At 49.9% G+C, this 18,515-nt stretch overlaps 1 protein-coding gene across 1 annotated transcript in view; it reads left to right on the top strand.

Moving 5' to 3' along the window:
* EVA1C (eva-1 homolog C) overlaps positions 1-15,169 on the top strand; it is a 112,985-nt gene extending 97,816 nt beyond the window's left edge. The window contains exon 7 of the mRNA XM_043892690.1: positions 14,656-15,169. Coding sequence (XP_043748625.1) covers positions 14,656-14,684 — 29 coding nt within the window. The 3' untranslated portion in view covers positions 14,685-15,169. The remainder of the gene's footprint in view (positions 1-14,655) is intronic.
* The last annotated feature ends 3,346 nt before the right edge of the window (positions 15,170-18,515 follow it).

Raw genomic sequence — 18,515 nt, 5'->3', positions numbered from 1 at the left:
TTCGATCCCTCGTCGGGAGCTAAGATTTCATACACTGCTCACAGTGCAGCCAGAAAAGGAAAAGAGACTACATGTAAAAAGGCAATTGCAGATACAGTTGATTAGGCATTAGGTGGATTCCATTCAACTAAAGAACTGGGGCTGAAGGTGAGTCAGAGTGACACTCTTGCTTCTATCAATTTCAGAATGTGCGTCTCTTACACTTTCCCGAGAAGGTGGGAGGGTAGGACTCTGTCCACAGAGGTGTCATATGCACAGGCTGGAGTGGTGTAGGCGGAGGCTGAAACCCCTCAGCACCTCCACGGACCCGAGTCGTCCATCTATAACATAAGGGATTGGGAGAAGTTGACAGGGCGGGATGACTCGCTTTCAGTCTGTCATTAGAGATAAATCTCTTCCAGGTCATAGCAGAGAATGAACATATGGCTCCATTGTTTAAATTCTTCATGAGAATTTTGTTCTAATCAAAGAGAACCCTTGTCCTTTTATTTCCTGAGCTCAGCAAGAGGCACTTCAGTGCTGTCTCGGCTCCCAGAACAGCCTCCCCCCATGGTCTCTAGTCCTAATTCCCAAGCAGCATCTTCTCTGGCTCCGTGAACATAACTACCTTCATCTCTGGCTCTGTGAGCCTAAAGAGAACATGGCAGCTGAAGGTTTTCACATTTCCAGCCAGAGGAAGAGCTGCGCCCACAATGACCTGTCTCAAAGCTCTTGTTGAATGCCACGATGGTTCTTATCTGTGTCTCCCCCCACCCCCCACACGCATGCACAGCCTCCCGGGACCCCAGAAGAGGTAGCTGGAAAACAGGCCAGCCAAGGCGAAGGGCAGTCTTTGGCTTGCGCAAATGCAGTAAGTTGTTTGTCTGCATTTTCCGAGCCCAAGAGAAGAATGCCATGGTCTTCTCAAGGAAGGAGGCTGAGGAGTCCTGCTGAGAATGTTTGGCTGGGCACCAAGCCCAGGAAGGAAAGGACCAAAGCAGCTTTGGATCAGGGGTTGCTGATGGAGTGTGGTGGCTGGTGGAAGCTCCCGGGTGGAATTCTACCCAGAGATTGCACGCGACACATAGGCTAGTGCTTCTAAGCTTTGTGCAAGTCAGGGCCACAGACGCCCCACGGTTTCCAGGCGGTGGGGTCCCAGAAGTCCTATGAAAAGAGGCCAGCTCGGTGGGAGGTTTGCCCATATCACTGCCTCAGTTACTTGCTGCAAAACACTGACTTTGAAAATGTGAGCCCTGCTGTAAAGTTCAATCCTTCTGGGTTCAAGCTCTTTGTTAGCTGGGCCCCTCTTGCTCTGTCAATGTTGGGGCACTTGCTGCTTCACGGAGAAGGAGTGCACAGCCAGAAGAAGTAAAGTTGCTCAGTCATGTGTGACTCTTTGCGATTCCAGGGACTGTAGCCTACCAGTCTCCTCCGTCCGTGGCATTTTCCAGGCAAGAGTACTGGAGTGGGTTGCCATTTCCTTCTCCAGGGGATCTTCCCAACCCGGGGATCGAACCCAGGTCTCCCATATTGCAGACAGACGCTTTACCCTCTGAGCCACCAGGGAAGCCTGCACACAGCCAGGGACCAAGCAATTTCCGGGAGGCCCTGTGAGTGGTCCCAGTGCCAACCCCACAAGTGGGCCATGCGTGATGCTGTGCCCACCCAGAACCCTGCACCAGGCCTGGCACCACCCCACCTGCTGTGAGGGCAGCTGCGAGTAGCCCACAGCTGTCCTCTTTTGCAGAGAATTGCCCCTCTCCAATTCTGTCTTAGGGCTTCCCCGGTGGCTCAGACAGTAAAGAATCTACCTGCAATGCAGGAGACCCTGGTTTGATCCCTGGGTTGGGAAGATCCCCTGGAGGAGGAAATGGCAACCCACTGCAGTATTCTTGCCTGGAGAATCCCATGGACAGAGGAGCCTGGCAGGCTGCAGTCCATGGGGTTACAAAGAGTCGGACATGACTGAGTGAGCACATTTCTGTCTTAGTCTGCTTGGGCTGCTGTAACAAAAATCCCACAGACTAGGTAGCCTATACAAGTTAGAAATTTCCTTCTCACAGTCTGGAGGCTGGAAGTCCGAGCTCGAGGTGTCAGCATGGTGGGGGGAGGGCCCTCTTCCGGGTTGCAGACTTCCCGCTGTGTTCTCACATGATGGAAGGGACACGGGGGGCTTTGTAGGGTCTCTATTATAAGGGCACTAATCTCATTCATGAGGGCTCCATGTTTTTGATCTAGAAACCTCCAGAGGGATTTCCCTAGTGGTACAGTGGTTGAGATTCCAAGCTTCCAGTGCAGATGGTGTGGGTTCCATTCTTTATCGGGGAACTAAAATCCTACCTGCCATGTGATGTGGCAAAAAAAAAAAAAAAAAATCTCCTGGAGGCTTTACCTCTGGGACTTAGGACGTGAATGTGAATTTAGGTGGAGGGGGACACAGACAATCAATCAGACCACAGCAATTTTCTTAGAAGTATTTCTCCTAAGAGCACTGCTTCAGTAGGCCACTCGTTCAGGAATCTTGGGAAACTGGGCTTCCCTGGCGGCACAGTGAGTAGGAGTCCACTTGCCAACACAGGGGACACAGGTCTGATCCCTGGTCGGGGAAAGTCTCACACGCTGTGGAGCGATTGAGTCGGTGCCCCACGGCCACTGAGCCCTCAAATGCAACTGCTGCAGCTCCAACACCTAGAGCCCATGCTCTGCAACAAGAGAAGCCACCGCAACGAGAAGCCCGGGAGCTGCAGTTGGAGGGCAACCCCCACTTGATGCAACTGGAGAAAAGCCCGTGAACCCAGCACAGCCAAAATTAATAATTTTTTTTAAAGCTGCATTTAAAAAAGAAGAACCACCATAAATGAAAGCTTTCATCATCAATTATTTCTTCCTCCTGAGTTTCAGCATCCAGCATGGCCAAAACTTCACCAGTTACCGTATCCTCAGAGGACCAGACAGAACTCAAGGGCAAAATAAGAAAAAGCTGCTGAAGAGGAGAACAAGGCAGCCTCCAGCCCCGCCACAGAGGGGAGTTTGGAGGAGGAACGATTGTCCGCAGAGCTCCCAGGAAAGCGTCAAGGCCTGACCTTCTTTGGATTCTTCAGCCAAGTCCATTGTGAAGTCTCCCACACTGGGACCTGAAAGGCCGGGCCCAGTGTTGGCTGGATAGTCATAAACCCGGAACTGTGGTCAGTTTGGTTTTAAGAAGCCCATTGTAAGCCTGACCACCAGTGCAGAGTTGGCCAAACTCCATTCCATGACTGGCCCGTAGCCTCAGAGATTAAATCCTAAATAAACACTCCAGCTAAATGCCCTGTCGACTGGAAGCCATACTGGTCTATAGCTGGAAATAAGGCAAGAAAGAGGCACGATAATATCAGCCAGATAAGGGAAAATGCAGGAAGCCAGCTAATAATTATCCAAGGCCATCACATTCTTTGTAGGAATTTCAAGTCAACAGGCACCTCCCTGCGGGGGCAGCGCTGGGCTCCCTCGAGAATGAATGAGCCGATGTCTAAACACGATGCTGACCGTCCAACACGGAGCCAGCAGCCACATGCGCCTAGCTAATCTTAAACTGAAAGCAGTTAATAGCATTTAAAAGTCAGCTCCTCAGTCACGCTAGTGACTCAGTGGCCACGTGGCCAGTGGCTCCCGTCTTAGGTGCTGCAGGGAGCTCTGCTGAGCCAGAGTGTTCAGTCAGACAGGGAGAACCAGGCCCAGCTCACTGCGATGAAGCGGAGTGGACATTTCATTACCAACCGAGGGTGTCATCGGGTCAACATGCCAGGTGCAGAAAGTGTACGTGTGGCTGAGTCTCTTTGCTGTTCCCCTGAAACTATCACGACTCGGCTTGTATCGGTTCATCGGCTATATCCCAATACAAAATAAAAAGTTTATATGTATACATATATATGTGTATAATATGTATATATAATGTTTGCTGACTCAATAAATAAAAATTATCCTGGGACAGAAACGTGGGGCAAAGTTGCCACCTACTCCCCCTGGGCTCACCTGCCTGGGGACACCCCACACGTCCCTAGTCCCCAAGCCCTGCAGGCTCTGTCCTGACGGCGGGCCTTGGTGCCGTCCAGTCTTTGTGGGTCCCGATCCCTGCAGAACCACAGCCCCGGCCGTCGGGTCCGCCTTCCCTGTCCCGGGGGGTGGGGGGAACAGCCCACGGGGGCCTTTTGCCCCGGTCACCTGTCCTGCAGCAGCAGCTGCTGTACATTCCCCTTCTTTTGCCTCCTGAGAAGCACACAGCTTCCTAGATGAGCCAGCCCCCACGTTCTTCCTGATCCAACCAGCTAGCAGCACGCCCCGCCCCCCAGGAAGGGTCCAGAGAGAGACCTCAGGCCAAGCCTTGCTCACCTCGAGGCCCTGTCTCCCTACCCCGCCAGGCAACAGCAGCTGATCCACCAGGCCCACCCCTCCACCTCCTTCTTCCTCTTAACCTTCGGGAGCTTCCATTTCTTGGCTGAATCTGGGAGCAGAGTCTGCAAAGACCTTCTCTTTATCCTTTGGGGATTTCAGCTGCCCAACCCAGAGTGTAAGAATGATGTTAAATGGTCAAATAAGATGGCCCTGGGAACCCAGAGAGAATGGTTCTACCTGATGGGCTGGAGAGGCTGATGGGAGGTGGTGCACAATGGGGCCCTTAGGAATGAGCAGAATTGTCAAAGGTGGTCTTACAGGAACCTGAGCGGGGGGGCGGGGGAAGCCGCAGCAACGGGCCAGGAGGTGGGAACAGGAGGTGCATGTTTGGGAATGGGGAGCAGTGAGGGCTCAGTCTAACGGTACAGAAACCCAGGAGCTGGACTCCAGGCAACAGGATTGGCTGTAGAGAGGGCATCACCCACTTGGGCCAGCATCCTTCCTTCCCCCTAGAAGCCAACGTCAGCATTGAGAGCAGGTTTGTTGTTTAGTCACTAAGTCGTGTCTGACTCTTTTCCGACCCCATGGACTGTAGCTCACCAGGCTCCTCTGTCCATGGGATTTCTCAGGCAAGAATACTGGAGTGCATTGCCATTTCCTTCCCCCGGGGATCTTCCTGACCCAGAGATCGAACCCGTATCTCCTGCAGTGGCAGGAGGATTCTTTACCACTGAACCACCTGGGAAGCCCTGAGATCAGGCTTTCAACCCACTCACAGCCAGTAATCAGCTGGGCCTGGCCTCCAACCACGTAGGCCTCGAGGTCTTGGAATAGTAATTTCTCCTCATTTGAAGGTTGCTGATCACTATCCAGGTGGCCTTTTTGAAATATAATTTTCTTTCTTCATTTATTTGATTATTTATTTACTGGCCGTGCCGGGTCTTCTTTGCTTCAAAGACTTTTCTCTAGTTGTGGCGAGTGGGAGCGATCCTCCAGTTGTGGTTCATGGGCTTCTCGTTGCAGTGGCTTCTCTTCTTCTGGAGGATAAGCTCCAGGATTCGTGGGCTCAGGCTCAAGTGGCGCTTGGGCTTAGCTGCTGTCTGGCACGTGGGATCTTCCCCGATCAGGGATCAAATCCGCGTCTCCCGCATTGACAGGTAGATTCTTTGCCACTGAGCCACCAGGGAAGCCCCCAATTAGTCTCAGTGTCTTAGAAATTACCAAATTACAACTGAATTTTCTGTTGGAGACATTAAACAGCTTTTATTAGAAAGCTCTTCCAGGGCCTGACTCTCGAGGGTGCTTTAAGACACAGTGAACTTCTCCAATGATGCAAATGTATGTCGAGGACCGAAGGGTGATATTTGGCAGAGCCTTTCCTTGGAAGGTTTCCAGTCTTTGCTTGAAGACTGCTCAGGGCCTAATTGCATTTCTTTCCAATGGGTCCAACAGAAAACCCAGATGGGGATTTATCTGGAGGTGAAAATGCAGCCTTCCTGCTTGTAAGCAAACTGCCCCGGGTATCATGAGCTCAGACTCCAGGACTCGGCAGAACAAAGGCAGGAAAGCTGGTCACTTCCGATCGGGGGTGCATATTAATTCCCCGGACTTTCTCTGTTCCAAATCATGACTCCATGGATCGAGTTCTTTCAAGAAAAGAAAAATAGACCTTGTCATTTCCTATTGTTTCAAAGACAAAATCCAGCCTGGGAAAGATTACAGCAAGAGGAAGGGGACTTGTGTTCAGATGACTAAACAGCAACCTGACCTGGAAAATGCTCGATTAGTTTCCGAGGAAGGGAGGGAGCAGCAATTAGAGGCAAGTGTGGAATCACGACATGAACTCCCTTAAGGAGAAGAAAGCAGAATGTTCCTGACCCACTGACAATGAACCAGCAAGAGAATGTGTTACAAATCGATGAAGAATTTGCAAACCCAGTGAGTTGCCTCCCAGTTCTGAGAGCCTGACCTTCCTTCCTTAGAACGTGACCTCTGATTGTAAAGCCTCCGGACCCTGGGAGGGTGAGGCGTGTGCTCAGCAGAGGCGGGTATCCACGGGCTGGCCGTGCTGCCTGCCACCAAGGTTTCTGTTCAATCAGACTCGCCTACATCACGTAGCTCAGGCACGTGGAAAACTTCTTTTCTTAAGGAAGATGTCTTGGGAAGAATTTCAACCGTCCTGAAAAAATTGGAATAAAAGCACATAGTTGTTGTTCAGTCACTCAGTCGTGTCCGACTCTTTGGACCCCGTGGACTGCAGCACGCCAGGCTTCCCTGTTCTTTACCTTCTCCTGGAGTTTGCTCAAGCTCATGTCCTTTGAGTCGGTGATGCCATCCAACCATCTGATCCTCTGCCACCCTCTTCTCCTTTCACCTCCAGTCTTTCTCAGCATCAGGGTCTCTTCCAGTGAGCTAGCTCTTCGCATCAAGTAGCCAAAATATTGGAGCTTCAGCTTCAGCATCGGTCCTTCCAATGAATATTCAGCTTACTTCCTTTAGGATTGACTGGTTGTTTTTCAATGAGGTAGATCTGTATGCACCAACATGAAAAATTATTGAAGTCATGTTATTCAGTGAAAAGAGCAAATTGGAGAACAATGTGTACATTATATCATTATGTAAAAGAAAAGGACTCCATATAAAACTCTATTTTTCTTCTGTGTATGCATAGACATCTATAGGTCTGGGAATTTCCTGGTGATCCAGTGGTTAGGATTCCATGCTTCCACTGCTGGGGGTCTGGGTTGGATTCTTGCTTGGAGAACTAAGATCCTGCAAGCTTGTTGCAAGGCAAAAAAAAAAAAAAGACCAAAAAACTATAGGTCTGCCTATCACATTTGTAGGTTCGGAGAGAAGAAATGAGTGTCACATACCACACAGCCAAGTGTTAAAATCTTATAAACATCAGGCCTAAAATAAAAAATTATGTAAAAGACATTCTCTTGCCTACCTTGACAAACATACCTTTTTAACAACCCTGAAGACCAGGTTTCAACTTGGAATTCCCAGACTTCTCAGGGTCTGGTGCCGATGTGGTGGTGTGGGGTGGAGGGGCTGGCTGGCTGGGTCCTGACCCGCCCGTCTTGTCCCACCTGCCCTCGGTCCCTCCCCGGGAGGGGCCTCACATACCGAAGTGTGGACCACCGGGCTCCTGAGCTCATGCTGTGTCCCACCTGTGGCCCCCCAAACAGCCTTAAAGGATGTGATCTGCTATTGGGGGCCCAGCCCTGTAGGAAGTCAGGATGGCTGACAAGACACTGGGGCAGAGGACAGGGTGGAGAGGCTGGAAGGGAGCCCAGAGCAGGTGGGTTGGGCCAAAGACGAAGGATTCTGTGTAGAGGCAAACAAAAATCCCCAATGCTGCAGGAGATGAGCAGGTAGACGACGGGGCTCGGGAAGCCCAGGGAAGCCAGGCCTCTAGCCACCTTCAGAAACCCAAGGGAGGTAATTCCCTGGCAGGCCAGTGGTTAGGACTCTTCATTCTCACTGCTGAGGCCAGGGTTCGATCCCTGGTCAGGGAACTAAGATCCCACTTGCCCTGTGGCACAGTTGAAAAAAAGAGAAAGCAGCCCAGGGGAGCTTGAGATGAAAATGCAGATCCCTGGGCAACCCCCTCCCTGAGACTCAGTGGATTTTGGTTGGGGATTTGGAATCTATCTTCTTAGACAACGTGGAGAACCCTGGGGATGGGGAGGGTGGCAGGCTGTAGATGGCCTTGTCTGATGACCAGGGGTGGTCCTCGGGTGCAGGGGGTCCTTGGCTTGGGACAGGCTGAGGGCAGGAAGCCGAGCAGGTGAAGACAGCTCCACTCCACGCCTCCAAAAATCCCACACCCTCCTGTAAGCCTGTCTGAAAGCCCACACTGACCCAGAGTAGGCAGCCTACAGCCCTGCCTACAGGGCTGGTGAGATACTCCGGTCAGTGGGGTTTTATGAGGTCTTCTCATAGTGATTTCAATGAGGATGACCCCTCATCCTGCTTTGCTGGAGACCAAGGGATTTTCTGCAATTCAGGAGTCTCAAGGCTAAAACCAGGATTACTGTCCTGGCCAATCCTCCATGGGTGGACACACATGGGTGGTCCCCCTTATCCCCATCTTCCTTCTGACCTGGCCATGCCGAATCCTGAGTCCTGAAAGGACAGACATTTCACATTGCAAGGAATGACCACTGGGTTCTAAATCTTGTTTTACTTCAGTCCGTGTCCTGAGGAAATATTATAGCGTTTGCTCCTTTTCATTTTATAAAACATGTTGAAAATTGCCTTTCATTCCTAAATCCCTCTTTTCAGCCACTTTTAATATTCCTTTTCAAAGCAAGAAAGAAAAAGAAAAGGCCATTGGGACTAAAAACTTCACATACTTGGACTGGACCCAAAGGAGAATATTTATTTCAGCAAAATTCATTCAGGGTCTTGAAAGTCAAGTGTGTGAATATAAAATACACCTTTTCAGTCTAAAAATAATGCCCCTTTCTAAGCTTGGATGACTGAACCGTGACATGTCAGGTTGACATATTCGATGCTCCCGGAACGTGACCCCAGAGAGCGAGGAAGGAGAATGCGGAGCGGAGGGCGGCGGGGTTTGGGGACCTGCGAGGCTGCCCTGGCTGGCTGGCCAGCTCGGCTTCCTGGAGGGCTCAATCCAGTGACCTCACCCGGGTGCCGCGGCCTTCTCATCCTCTTGTGACTCTTCCTGCTCAGGAGGTCTGTTTAAAAAGTCCTTTCACAAACAAGCGTCATTTATTTCGGCTTCAGCCACTCATCTTGATTCCAGCCTGAAAGTGTGTCTGGATCTCACCCAAGGCGTGGAGGTGGGGCCGGGAGGATCCATCAGCGCCTTCAAATTCCAGCCCCATCAACTCGGGGACAGAGCACTGTGTCCGTGACAGCCACCCCCCACCCAACACACACACACTCACACCAAGGCTACCCGGCCCGAGAGCTGCAGAAACTGGGCTTTCAGCCTCTCAGATCCCCACTGGCTCAGCTGTTCCTCCTGCCAAAATCATCAGCTGTTGAAGGACAGAGAACGGTGTGCGTACGCATCTATGTGTACACATGCATGCGTGTGCGTGCCTATCTGTGAGTCTGTGCGCTGCCAAGCAGCCAGGGTGGCAGGTGCTGTTCCCACTTTGTAGGTCTGCGTGTGTGAGTTCCAACAGCAGCCAGCTGGTGACGAAGTCTGCAGGGTGGGTGCTGGTTGCCGCTGACCTGGGGTCAAATCCCATCTCGGCCACTCAGTTGCTGTGTGACCCTGGGTGGCTGGCTTGAGCCCTCTGCGCCTCCTCTGGAAAGTGGAGACCGCAGTAGTACAGAGCGTGGTGGCAGGAGGTAAGTGAGGTTGGGAGTGCCAAGTGATTGCAGAGGGCCCTGATGTCACCCTACAAAATGGAGCCCTTTTTACCTGGGATTCTCCAGATATTCTGGCCCTGGCAGGTAACCCCCACGCCCACCCTAACAGATGTACATCATTATACATTTGCCCAAACCTGTAGAATATGCAACATAAAGAGTGAACCTCAGTGTAAACTATGGACTTTGGTGGTAATAAAATGTCAGTGGAGCTGCTGGAACACATGTGCTGCTCTGGTGTGGGGTCTCAGTACTGGGAAAGGCCTTGCATGGCAGGTGGGGGAACAGCGAGTTCCAAGGCCTCTCTATATTTTCCATTCCATTTTATTGTGAATCTAATACGGTTCTAAAAAATAAAATCTACTTAAAAAGGAAAAAATATGAGTAAATAAAGACTACTTTGGGCTTCCCAGTTGGCTTGGATGGTAAAGAAGCAGTGCAGGAGGCCTGGGTTCGATCCCTGAGTTGGGAAGATCTCCTGCAGAAGGGGATGGCAACCCACTCCAGTGTTCTTGCCTCAAGAGTCCCATGGAGAGAGGAGCCCGGTGGGCTACAGTCCATGGGGTCGCAAAGAGTTGGATACAACTGAGCAACTAACAACACCCCCCCACACACACACAATGCACAAAGGGTACTTTTAAAAAAAGGACCCAGACAAGCTCCTGAGAAATTAGCAGATGTCCTAGTTTATGAAATTCCTTTCATTTATTCATTCAATAAATATTTCTTGAATTTGCCATCTCTTCTTTAGTGAGGTGTCTGTTTTCAGATTTTTTCCCTACTTTTAGAAGGAAAAATAAACTTGTTTTCTCATTGTTGAGTTTTAAGAGCTCTTTATATATTTCGTAGGTTAGTCCTTGATCAGATAAGGACTTTTGAAAAAATACAAGGGTTTACCCTGCGCTGAGTGCTGTTCTAGGGAGTGAACAAAACGGAAAACAGCCTGCCCTCCTGGAACTTACATTCTAAGTAACCCACCGCAGGCCGCCTTGTGAGAAATGCTACGGGGACAAATGAAACAGTAAAGGGGGAGGGGGAGAACACGGTGCTATTTATAAGAATGGTCAGAGAAGTCCCCTCTAATAAGGCAGATGAGAGAACAAACGAGAAGGAGGTGAAGAAGCCACGAAGCCGGGGGAGCAGGAGGGCTCCGGGGAGAGGCAGGGCCGGTGCAAAGGCCCTGAGGAGGGAAAGGAGCTGGCCCGAGTGAAGAAGAGCAGGAGGTCAGGGTGGGGGAGTCTAGGGCAGGCGCTGGTCCCTAAGAGCCCAGTAGGCGCCTGGGAAGGACTTTGCCTTTGGAGTGTGTATCCATTTCCTGTAACTGTCGTAACAAGTACTGCAAACTTAAAACAGCAGAATTTAGTCTCTGACGGTTCTGAACCCGAGAAGTCAGACCCCCAGGCTTCGGGAGGGCTGTGCCCTCTGCAGGCTCCAGGAGAGTCTCCTGGCTGCTCCTCCAGTCTCCGGGGGCGCCTCGTGGTCCTTGGCTGGTGGCCGCATCCCTCCAGTCCCCGCCTGCATCTCCACGTGGCCTCCCTTCTCTCCGCGTCTCCTTTTCTGTGTGTCTCTCATCAGGACATTTGTCACTGGGTTGGGTCCCTCCTGCATAAACCAGGGTGATCTTGTCCTGAGTTTCACTATGTCTGCCAAGACTCTGTTTCCAATGGCGTGGAGGTCAATGGCATGGTGGTCCGACAGTAGCCACTTCCGGGAGGCTGTGTGCCCGAGAGCCCGCCTGCAGTAGGTCCAAGAGAAAATGGGAGGGAACGGCAGGTGTGGGTAGGGCTTTTAACAGGCTTTGTTAGAAAGGGACATGGGGAAGGGAGGCAGCAGCTAGAGAAGGATGGGCAGTCAAGGGAGATTTTTTTTTTTTTTTGACAGAGCAGCGTTGTTTGTGGAATCTCAGTTCGCAGATCAGGGATGGAAGCTGGGTCCTTGGCAGTGAGAGAGCAGAGTCCTAGCCATTGCACTGCCAGGGAATTCCCAAGAGAGGACTTTTTAATAGGATCTTTTATGGAGAAGAGAAGGAGGCACACACAGAGCGATGGGGATGTGAAGATGGAGGAAGCTCCGGGGTGCTGGCAGCCACCAGAAGTGGCAGAGGCACGGAGGGGCTCTCTAATAGGGACACGTCTCAGGCAAACGGGCACACATGGTCACCCTGGCTTTTTTCCCTTTTCTGGTGACACCATGTCTCATGTGGTCTCCTAGTTCCCTGACCAGGGATTGAACCTATACCCCCTGCCTTGGAAGCACAGCCTCCTCACCACTGGACTGCAAGGGAGGACCCTCTCCAACAGCCCTCAGCAAGCACAAACCTGCTGACACCTGGATTTTTGGCTCCAGGACACAAATTTTGAACTTCTGGTTTCCAAAACGTGAGATAATAAATTTTTGCTGTTTAAGCCACCAATTCTGTGGCTACTTCACTCTGGTATTCTTGCCTGGAGAATCGCATGGACAGAGGAGCCTGGTTCATGGGGTCACAAAGAGTTTGACACGAGTGAGCAACCTTTCACTTCACTTTCACTGTGGTCATCTGTGACAGCAGCCACAAGAAGCAAACATACTAAGTGCATCCTTAAAACACAAATATACACACATTTGTGAATATATCTGTAGGGAAAAATCGCCAGAAGTGGAATTATGAGGTCAAAGGATATGTATACTTTAGAATCTGGTGTATATTTACCAGGAATTCCTTGTGATTCAGACAGTAAAGACTGCCTGCAATGCAGGAGATTCAGGTCTGATCCCTGGGTCGGGAAGATCCCCTGGAGAAGGAAATGGCAACCCCCTTCAGTATTCTTTCCTGGGGAGTTCCATGGACAGAGGAGCCTGCAGGGCTACAGTCCGTGGGGTCACAAAGAGTCAGACATGACTGAGTGACTAACACACACAGATATTTACCAAAACGCCCTGCATCAGGGTGGCTGTGATTTCAACTGATGACTACAAACAAGAACGCCTATCCCCAATGGGGGGTGGCTGCCCACCCCCCACCTGGCCTCCTGCACGCACATTTCATTGACACGTGAAGTTGTAAGTCTACCTCTGGCTGTTGGAATGTGAGCGGAAGTGGGTGCCCACCTCCAGGGAAAGTGAGAGACACTGTGCGTTCTCCACTTTCTCTTCTCGTCTCCACCAGTCGGAAGCCCCTTTAAGGTCCTGGGAAACCCACTAGAGCCCACCAGATGGGAGGAACCCATCGCTGAGTCACTGAACCACCACCGGAGAAATACTGTCCCCCAACCATAAACGTCTGCAGGACTCTTACACGAGCGGGCAATATGTTTCTATTGTACTCGCCTCTGAAAGGTTGCCTTTTGTCAGGTTACCCTAACTAAAATGCCGTGATACTATTTTTTAAATACAAACATCAGATCTCCTGCGTCTGTCGAATTGGCAGGCAGGTTCTTTACCACTAGGGCCACCTGGGAAGCCCTAAAGAGAAGAGATACTTCTGATGCCAAATTCATTACGTGGAAAGAGAGGATTGAAGATAGGTCGGCCCCATAGACTGTAGCTTGCCAGGCTCCTCTGTCCATGGGATTCTCCAGGCAAGAGTACTGGAGTGGGTTGCCATTTCCTCCTCCAGGGGATCTTCCCGACCCAGGGATCAAACCCGGGTCTCCTATGTCTCTTGCATTGGCAGGCGGGTTCTTTTCCACTAGCACCACCTGGGAAATGCTCTAAGATAGGGACTATGGACTGTGTTAATCGCTCAATCTTGTCCAACTCTTTGCGACCCTACGGACTGTAGCCCGCCAGGCTTCTCTGTCCATGTAATTCCCCAGGCAAGAATACTGGAGTGGATTGTCATTCCCTTCTCCAGAGGAACTTCCCAACCCAGAGATCGAACCCCTGGTCTCCTGCCTCGCAGGCAGATTCTTTACCGTTTGAGATACAGGGAAAATTTTAGTCACACAGTCGTGTCTGACTCTGCGATCCCATGGACTGTAGCCCGGTAAGTCTTCTGTTCATGGAATTCTCCAGGCAAGAATACTGGAGTGGGTTGCCATTCCCTTCTCCAAGCTACGGGAAAGTCTCCTCGAAGATAGGGACTATTACAAAATGAGAGATCAGTGGCATGGGTGATGCTGTAAGGAGTATGACACTGTGGAGGAGGGAGGGGGTCCCAGCAGAATGGTGTCCTGGGTGGGGAGCAAAGCCCAGGGTGGCCTTGGCGGGAGCCCGGACGGTCTGTCCACTGCAGTGGGGGGCGGGGGCCGTCTGTCTTCTCTGTGAATTGGGGGGTAAGACAGGACGGGGCGGAGGGCAGGGAGCTGCTGAGAGAGGAGGCGTGATGCAGCTGCAGGGGGGGAATCTAAGGACCTGGGGTGCCCCCCATGACCGTGATTCTGGGGCTCACTCCACCATGTTGCTGGAATGTTGGTTTTAATGACAGTTGTGGTTTTAATGATGGTTGGGGTTTTTGCCAAATGAATGGGCCCCAGGGAGAGAGTTGAGTGTGGGCACTGACTGGACCTGCCAGGGTGCTTTCATGGTGCCCTGAGGTCTGGGGGGGGGTGCTCATATGTGGGGGTGCTGAGGGGGAGCTAGCAGAGCCGAACGAAGACCCTGAGGGGTGATGAGGTGTCAGAGACAGGGTTTTGAGGGGGGAGGGAGGGTTATGATCTAGAACAACCTGGGGGAACAGCGACCTGTACCCATCTGGGAATCGGGGTGCGGGGAGAAACCGGCCCCTACTTCACAGCTGTGCAGAGAGCGTCCTCACGGGAGAGCCAGGCTTTCTTTCTCTTTTATTCTGTTTTCTTTCTCTTTTTATTTATTTAAGCTTATGTGAAATAATCCACAAATACTCCTTTAAGCCACGCGTGATCGCCAACATCTTTTTTTTAAGGAACTCTGTAAATACTAGTTACAGCTTTTAATCTTGACTACTCTGATGAACATATTATTATTTATATTTTATTCTGCACATTACAGATTTTGTGTATTCCAACTCAGGCTTTTGATGAGATGCAAGGAAGGAAACGGCCTCCCTGGTGGCTCAGATGGTGAAGCGTCTGCCTGCAATGTGGGAGACCTGGGTTTGATCCCTGGGTCAGGAAGAGCCCCTGGAGAAGGAAATGGCAACCCACTCCAGTGTTCTTGCCTGGAGAATTCCATGGACAGAGGAGGCTGGTGGGCTACAGTCCATGGAGTCTCAAAGAGCCGGACACAACTGAGCGACTTCACTTTCACAAGGAAGGAGACACTGAAGGGGAGGCTGAGCATATGAGGGATTTTTCCAATGTTCCACAGGCTCTCGAGAGACTAATGGAAGGATGTTGGGTCAGCATGAGAGAAGGCTACATACTCCGTGGCTCCTTGGAACCATCAAAAATGGGAATAAAGGACATGATGGGACCACCCAGGATGGTCCCCAAGCAGATCACGGGGCCCTGGACCCTCTACATGTTAGTGAAGTTCCTCATTTGACAACTGCTTTTTTTTTTTAATTGGAGGATAATTGCCTTCCAATATTGTGTTGGTTTCTGCCACACAGCATCATGAATCAGCCACAGGTATACTTATGTCCCCTCCCTCTTAAGCCTCCCTCCCACCTCCCACCCTATCCCACCCCTCTAGGTGGTCACAGAGCATGGATTTGAGCTCCCCGCATCACACAGCAAATTCCCACTGGCTGTCTGTTTTACATACGGTAACGTCTATATTTCCATGATACTCTTTCAAATCGTCCCTCCCTCTCCTGCTCCTGCTGCGTCCACAAGTCTGTTCTCTCTGTCTGCGTCTCCACTGCTGCTCTGCAAATGGGTGCATCTGTACCATCTTTCTAGATTCCATGTATATGCATCAATATGCAATATTTTTCTTTTTCTGACTTACTTTACTCTGTATAATAGGCTCTAGGTTCATCTTCCCCATTCAGTTCAGTTTAGTTGCTCAGTCGTGTCCGACTCTTTGTGACCCCATGGGCTGCAGCACGCCAGGCTTCACTGTCCATCACCAACTCCCGGAGTTTACTCAAACTCATGTCCTTTGAGTCAGTGATGCCATGCAACCATCTCATCATCTATCGTTCCCTTCTCCTCCTGCCTTCAATCTTTCCTAGCATCAGGGTCTTTCCCAAGGAGTCAGTTCTTCACATCAGGTGGCCAAATATTGGAGTTTCAGCTTCAACATCAGTCCTTCCAATGAACACCCAGGACTCATTTCCTTTAGGATGGACTGGTTGCATCTCCTTGCAGTCCAAGGGACTCTCAAGAGCCTTCTCCAACACCACAGTTCAAAAGCATCCATTCTTCTGCGCTCAGCTTTCTTTATGGTCCAACTCTCACGTCCATACATGACTACTGGAAAAACCATAGCCTTGACTAGACGGACCTTTGTTGGCAAAGTCATGTCTCTGCTTTTTAATATGCTATCTAGGTTGGTCATAGCTTTTCTTCCAAGGAGCAAGCGTCTTTCAATTTCATGGCTGTAGTCACCATCTGCAGTGATTTTGGAGTCTAAAAAAAATAAACTCTGTCACTGTTTCCACTGTTTCCCCATCTATTTACCATGAAGGGATGGGACCAGATGCCGTGATCTTAGTTTTTTTGAATGTTGAGTTTTAAGCCATCTTTTTCACTCTCCTCTTTCACTTTCATCAAGGGGCTCTTTAGTTCTTCTTCACTTTCCCATTAGAACTGTTTCAAATGTGTTCCATTTTATGGGTGAGTAATATTCCATCATATACAGGTACCATAACTTCTTTATCCATTCTTTATCTGTTGATGGGCATCTAGGTTGCTTCCACGTCCTAGCTAGTGTAAATAGTGCTGCAGTGGATATTGTGCACCTGTGTCTTTTTCAATTACGTTTTCTTCAGGGTATATGCCCAGTAGTGGAATTGCTGGGTCATGTTGTAGTTTTAGTCCTAGGTTTTTCTTTCCTGACAATTTTCTATTAAAATTTGACCTGTGGCAGGCACTACAAGAGAGACCCCAGCTGGACCCAAACCTAACAAACATCTTTCCTGGGGAGGCTGTGTTCTGAGATAGAGGCGGTGATATGCCAGGTTCATCCCTCTGTCCAGGAGAACTCAATTATCATTTGGTTCTGGTGGGTGTGACTGTCCTGAAATTGCACCTCCTGAAACTGTGAACAAATAACTGAGATTTTGAAACTCTTTCTCTGTGCCATGTTAAGTGCTTTTAAGGAGAGTATTTATTTTCATCTTCATGACAGCCCTATGGAATTAGGTGTATCATCATTCCCATTTTAAGATGAGGGCCTTGAGGCAGACAAAAGTAAAGTAGCTTGATTGGATTTCAGAGCCAGCAAGTGATGGTGTCAGGATTTGAACATGGAGCCCATGGTCTCCACCCAAGCTCCTCTGCCTGCTACCATCACAAGCAATTGCCAAAAAAGCCTAAACTGAAATGTCTGTAGATCAGGGGTGCTGCTCACTCACCCCAACTCTGGAGTTAAAAGATTTTTCTTTCAATTCAAAACTTACTCCCCATCCCCCTTCTGTAGTCACCCACTCAGTGATCAGGTCTTACTGTTTCTTCTCTCTCAGTTAAGTGGCCAAATGCCGCTTGCCATGACCACTTACCGTTTCAAAACTGCCGAGGGAATTCCCTGGCAATCCAGTGGTTAGGACTCCACGTTTCCACTTCAGGGGGCCCAGGTTCAAACCCTGGTTGAGGAACTAGGAACCTGCAAGCTGTGAAGTGTGGCCAAAACAAATGCACAACAACCAAAAAAAAAAACTTCTGGCAGAAAACGCTCAGTGGAGGAAAAAGGGAAGTTGCCAGAGTAGATGTTGACTCAGGAGCAAATTCCCACATTTGTCTATCTGACGATGCAGTGATGGAGCATCTGGCTCAGGTCTTCTTTTGAGCGTGGAACTCAGGGAAGACTCTGATGTGTTCCTTTGTTTTCCTCTGTCAGGCACTTGCCCTTCCATTTTTCCACACTCCCACACAATGCATTGGTTCAGTGGATCTCAATTTTCCAGAGCTGGAGGCTACCTCATCAGTTCCTACTCTGATTTCTCTTGTTTACATTGCTAAGCACTGCAGGAATGAGGCCATCAGGCCGCGAGAGGAAGATGAGACGGGTTGTGTTGCTATACCAGTTAGACTGGGTTCATCTACAAGTAACTTCGTCCTGAAAATAGTGACTTAATCTATACAGAAGAACACAAATATCCATTACTGCATGGCACGGTGGCCCATGATGTTACAGACCCGGGCTCCTTCTATCTCGTTGCTTTAACGCACATGGCTTTCTTTTCCAAGGTCATCTCATAGTCCAATATCACTGCTGGAACTCCAGCCATTACCTCTGCATTCTGGGTGACAGAAAAGAGAAGATGAGGAAGAAGTCACTTTTAGAGAGAAAGTGATATCTCCACCCCTTCACTTTAATTTCTTTGTCCAAAGCTTTATTATCTGGCTACCCCTGGATATAGAAAATACTAGGGGATGTAGTGTTTTACTTGGCAGCAGTGTATCCAGATTAAAAAAAAAAAAAAAAGTGCTCTTTTGCTAGAAGAAAAGGAAAGAATTACTATTTGGAGGCAAATAGCAGACTTTGTTATAGTTACTGTCCTGAATTATAAGAAAGACTCCTTCCCTGGTGGCTCAAGTGGTAAAGAATCTGCCTGCAGTGCAGGAGACCCAGGTTCAGTCCCTGGGTTGGAAAGATTCCCTAGATACGGAAATGGCAACCCACTCTAGTATTCTTGCCTCCAAATCCCACAGACAGAGGAACCTGGTGGGCTACAGTCCATGGGGTCAAAAAGAGTTGAACGGAACTGAGTGACTAACACACATTATAAGGAAGAAGATGAA

Source organism: Cervus elaphus, chromosome 31 (genome assembly GCF_910594005.1).
Source record: "Cervus elaphus chromosome 31, mCerEla1.1, whole genome shotgun sequence".
NCBI classification, from domain to species: Eukaryota; Metazoa; Chordata; class Mammalia; order Artiodactyla; family Cervidae; genus Cervus; species Cervus elaphus.
Note: the sequence above shows the minus strand (reverse complement) of the source record. Positions and strands in the feature narration are given on the sequence as shown.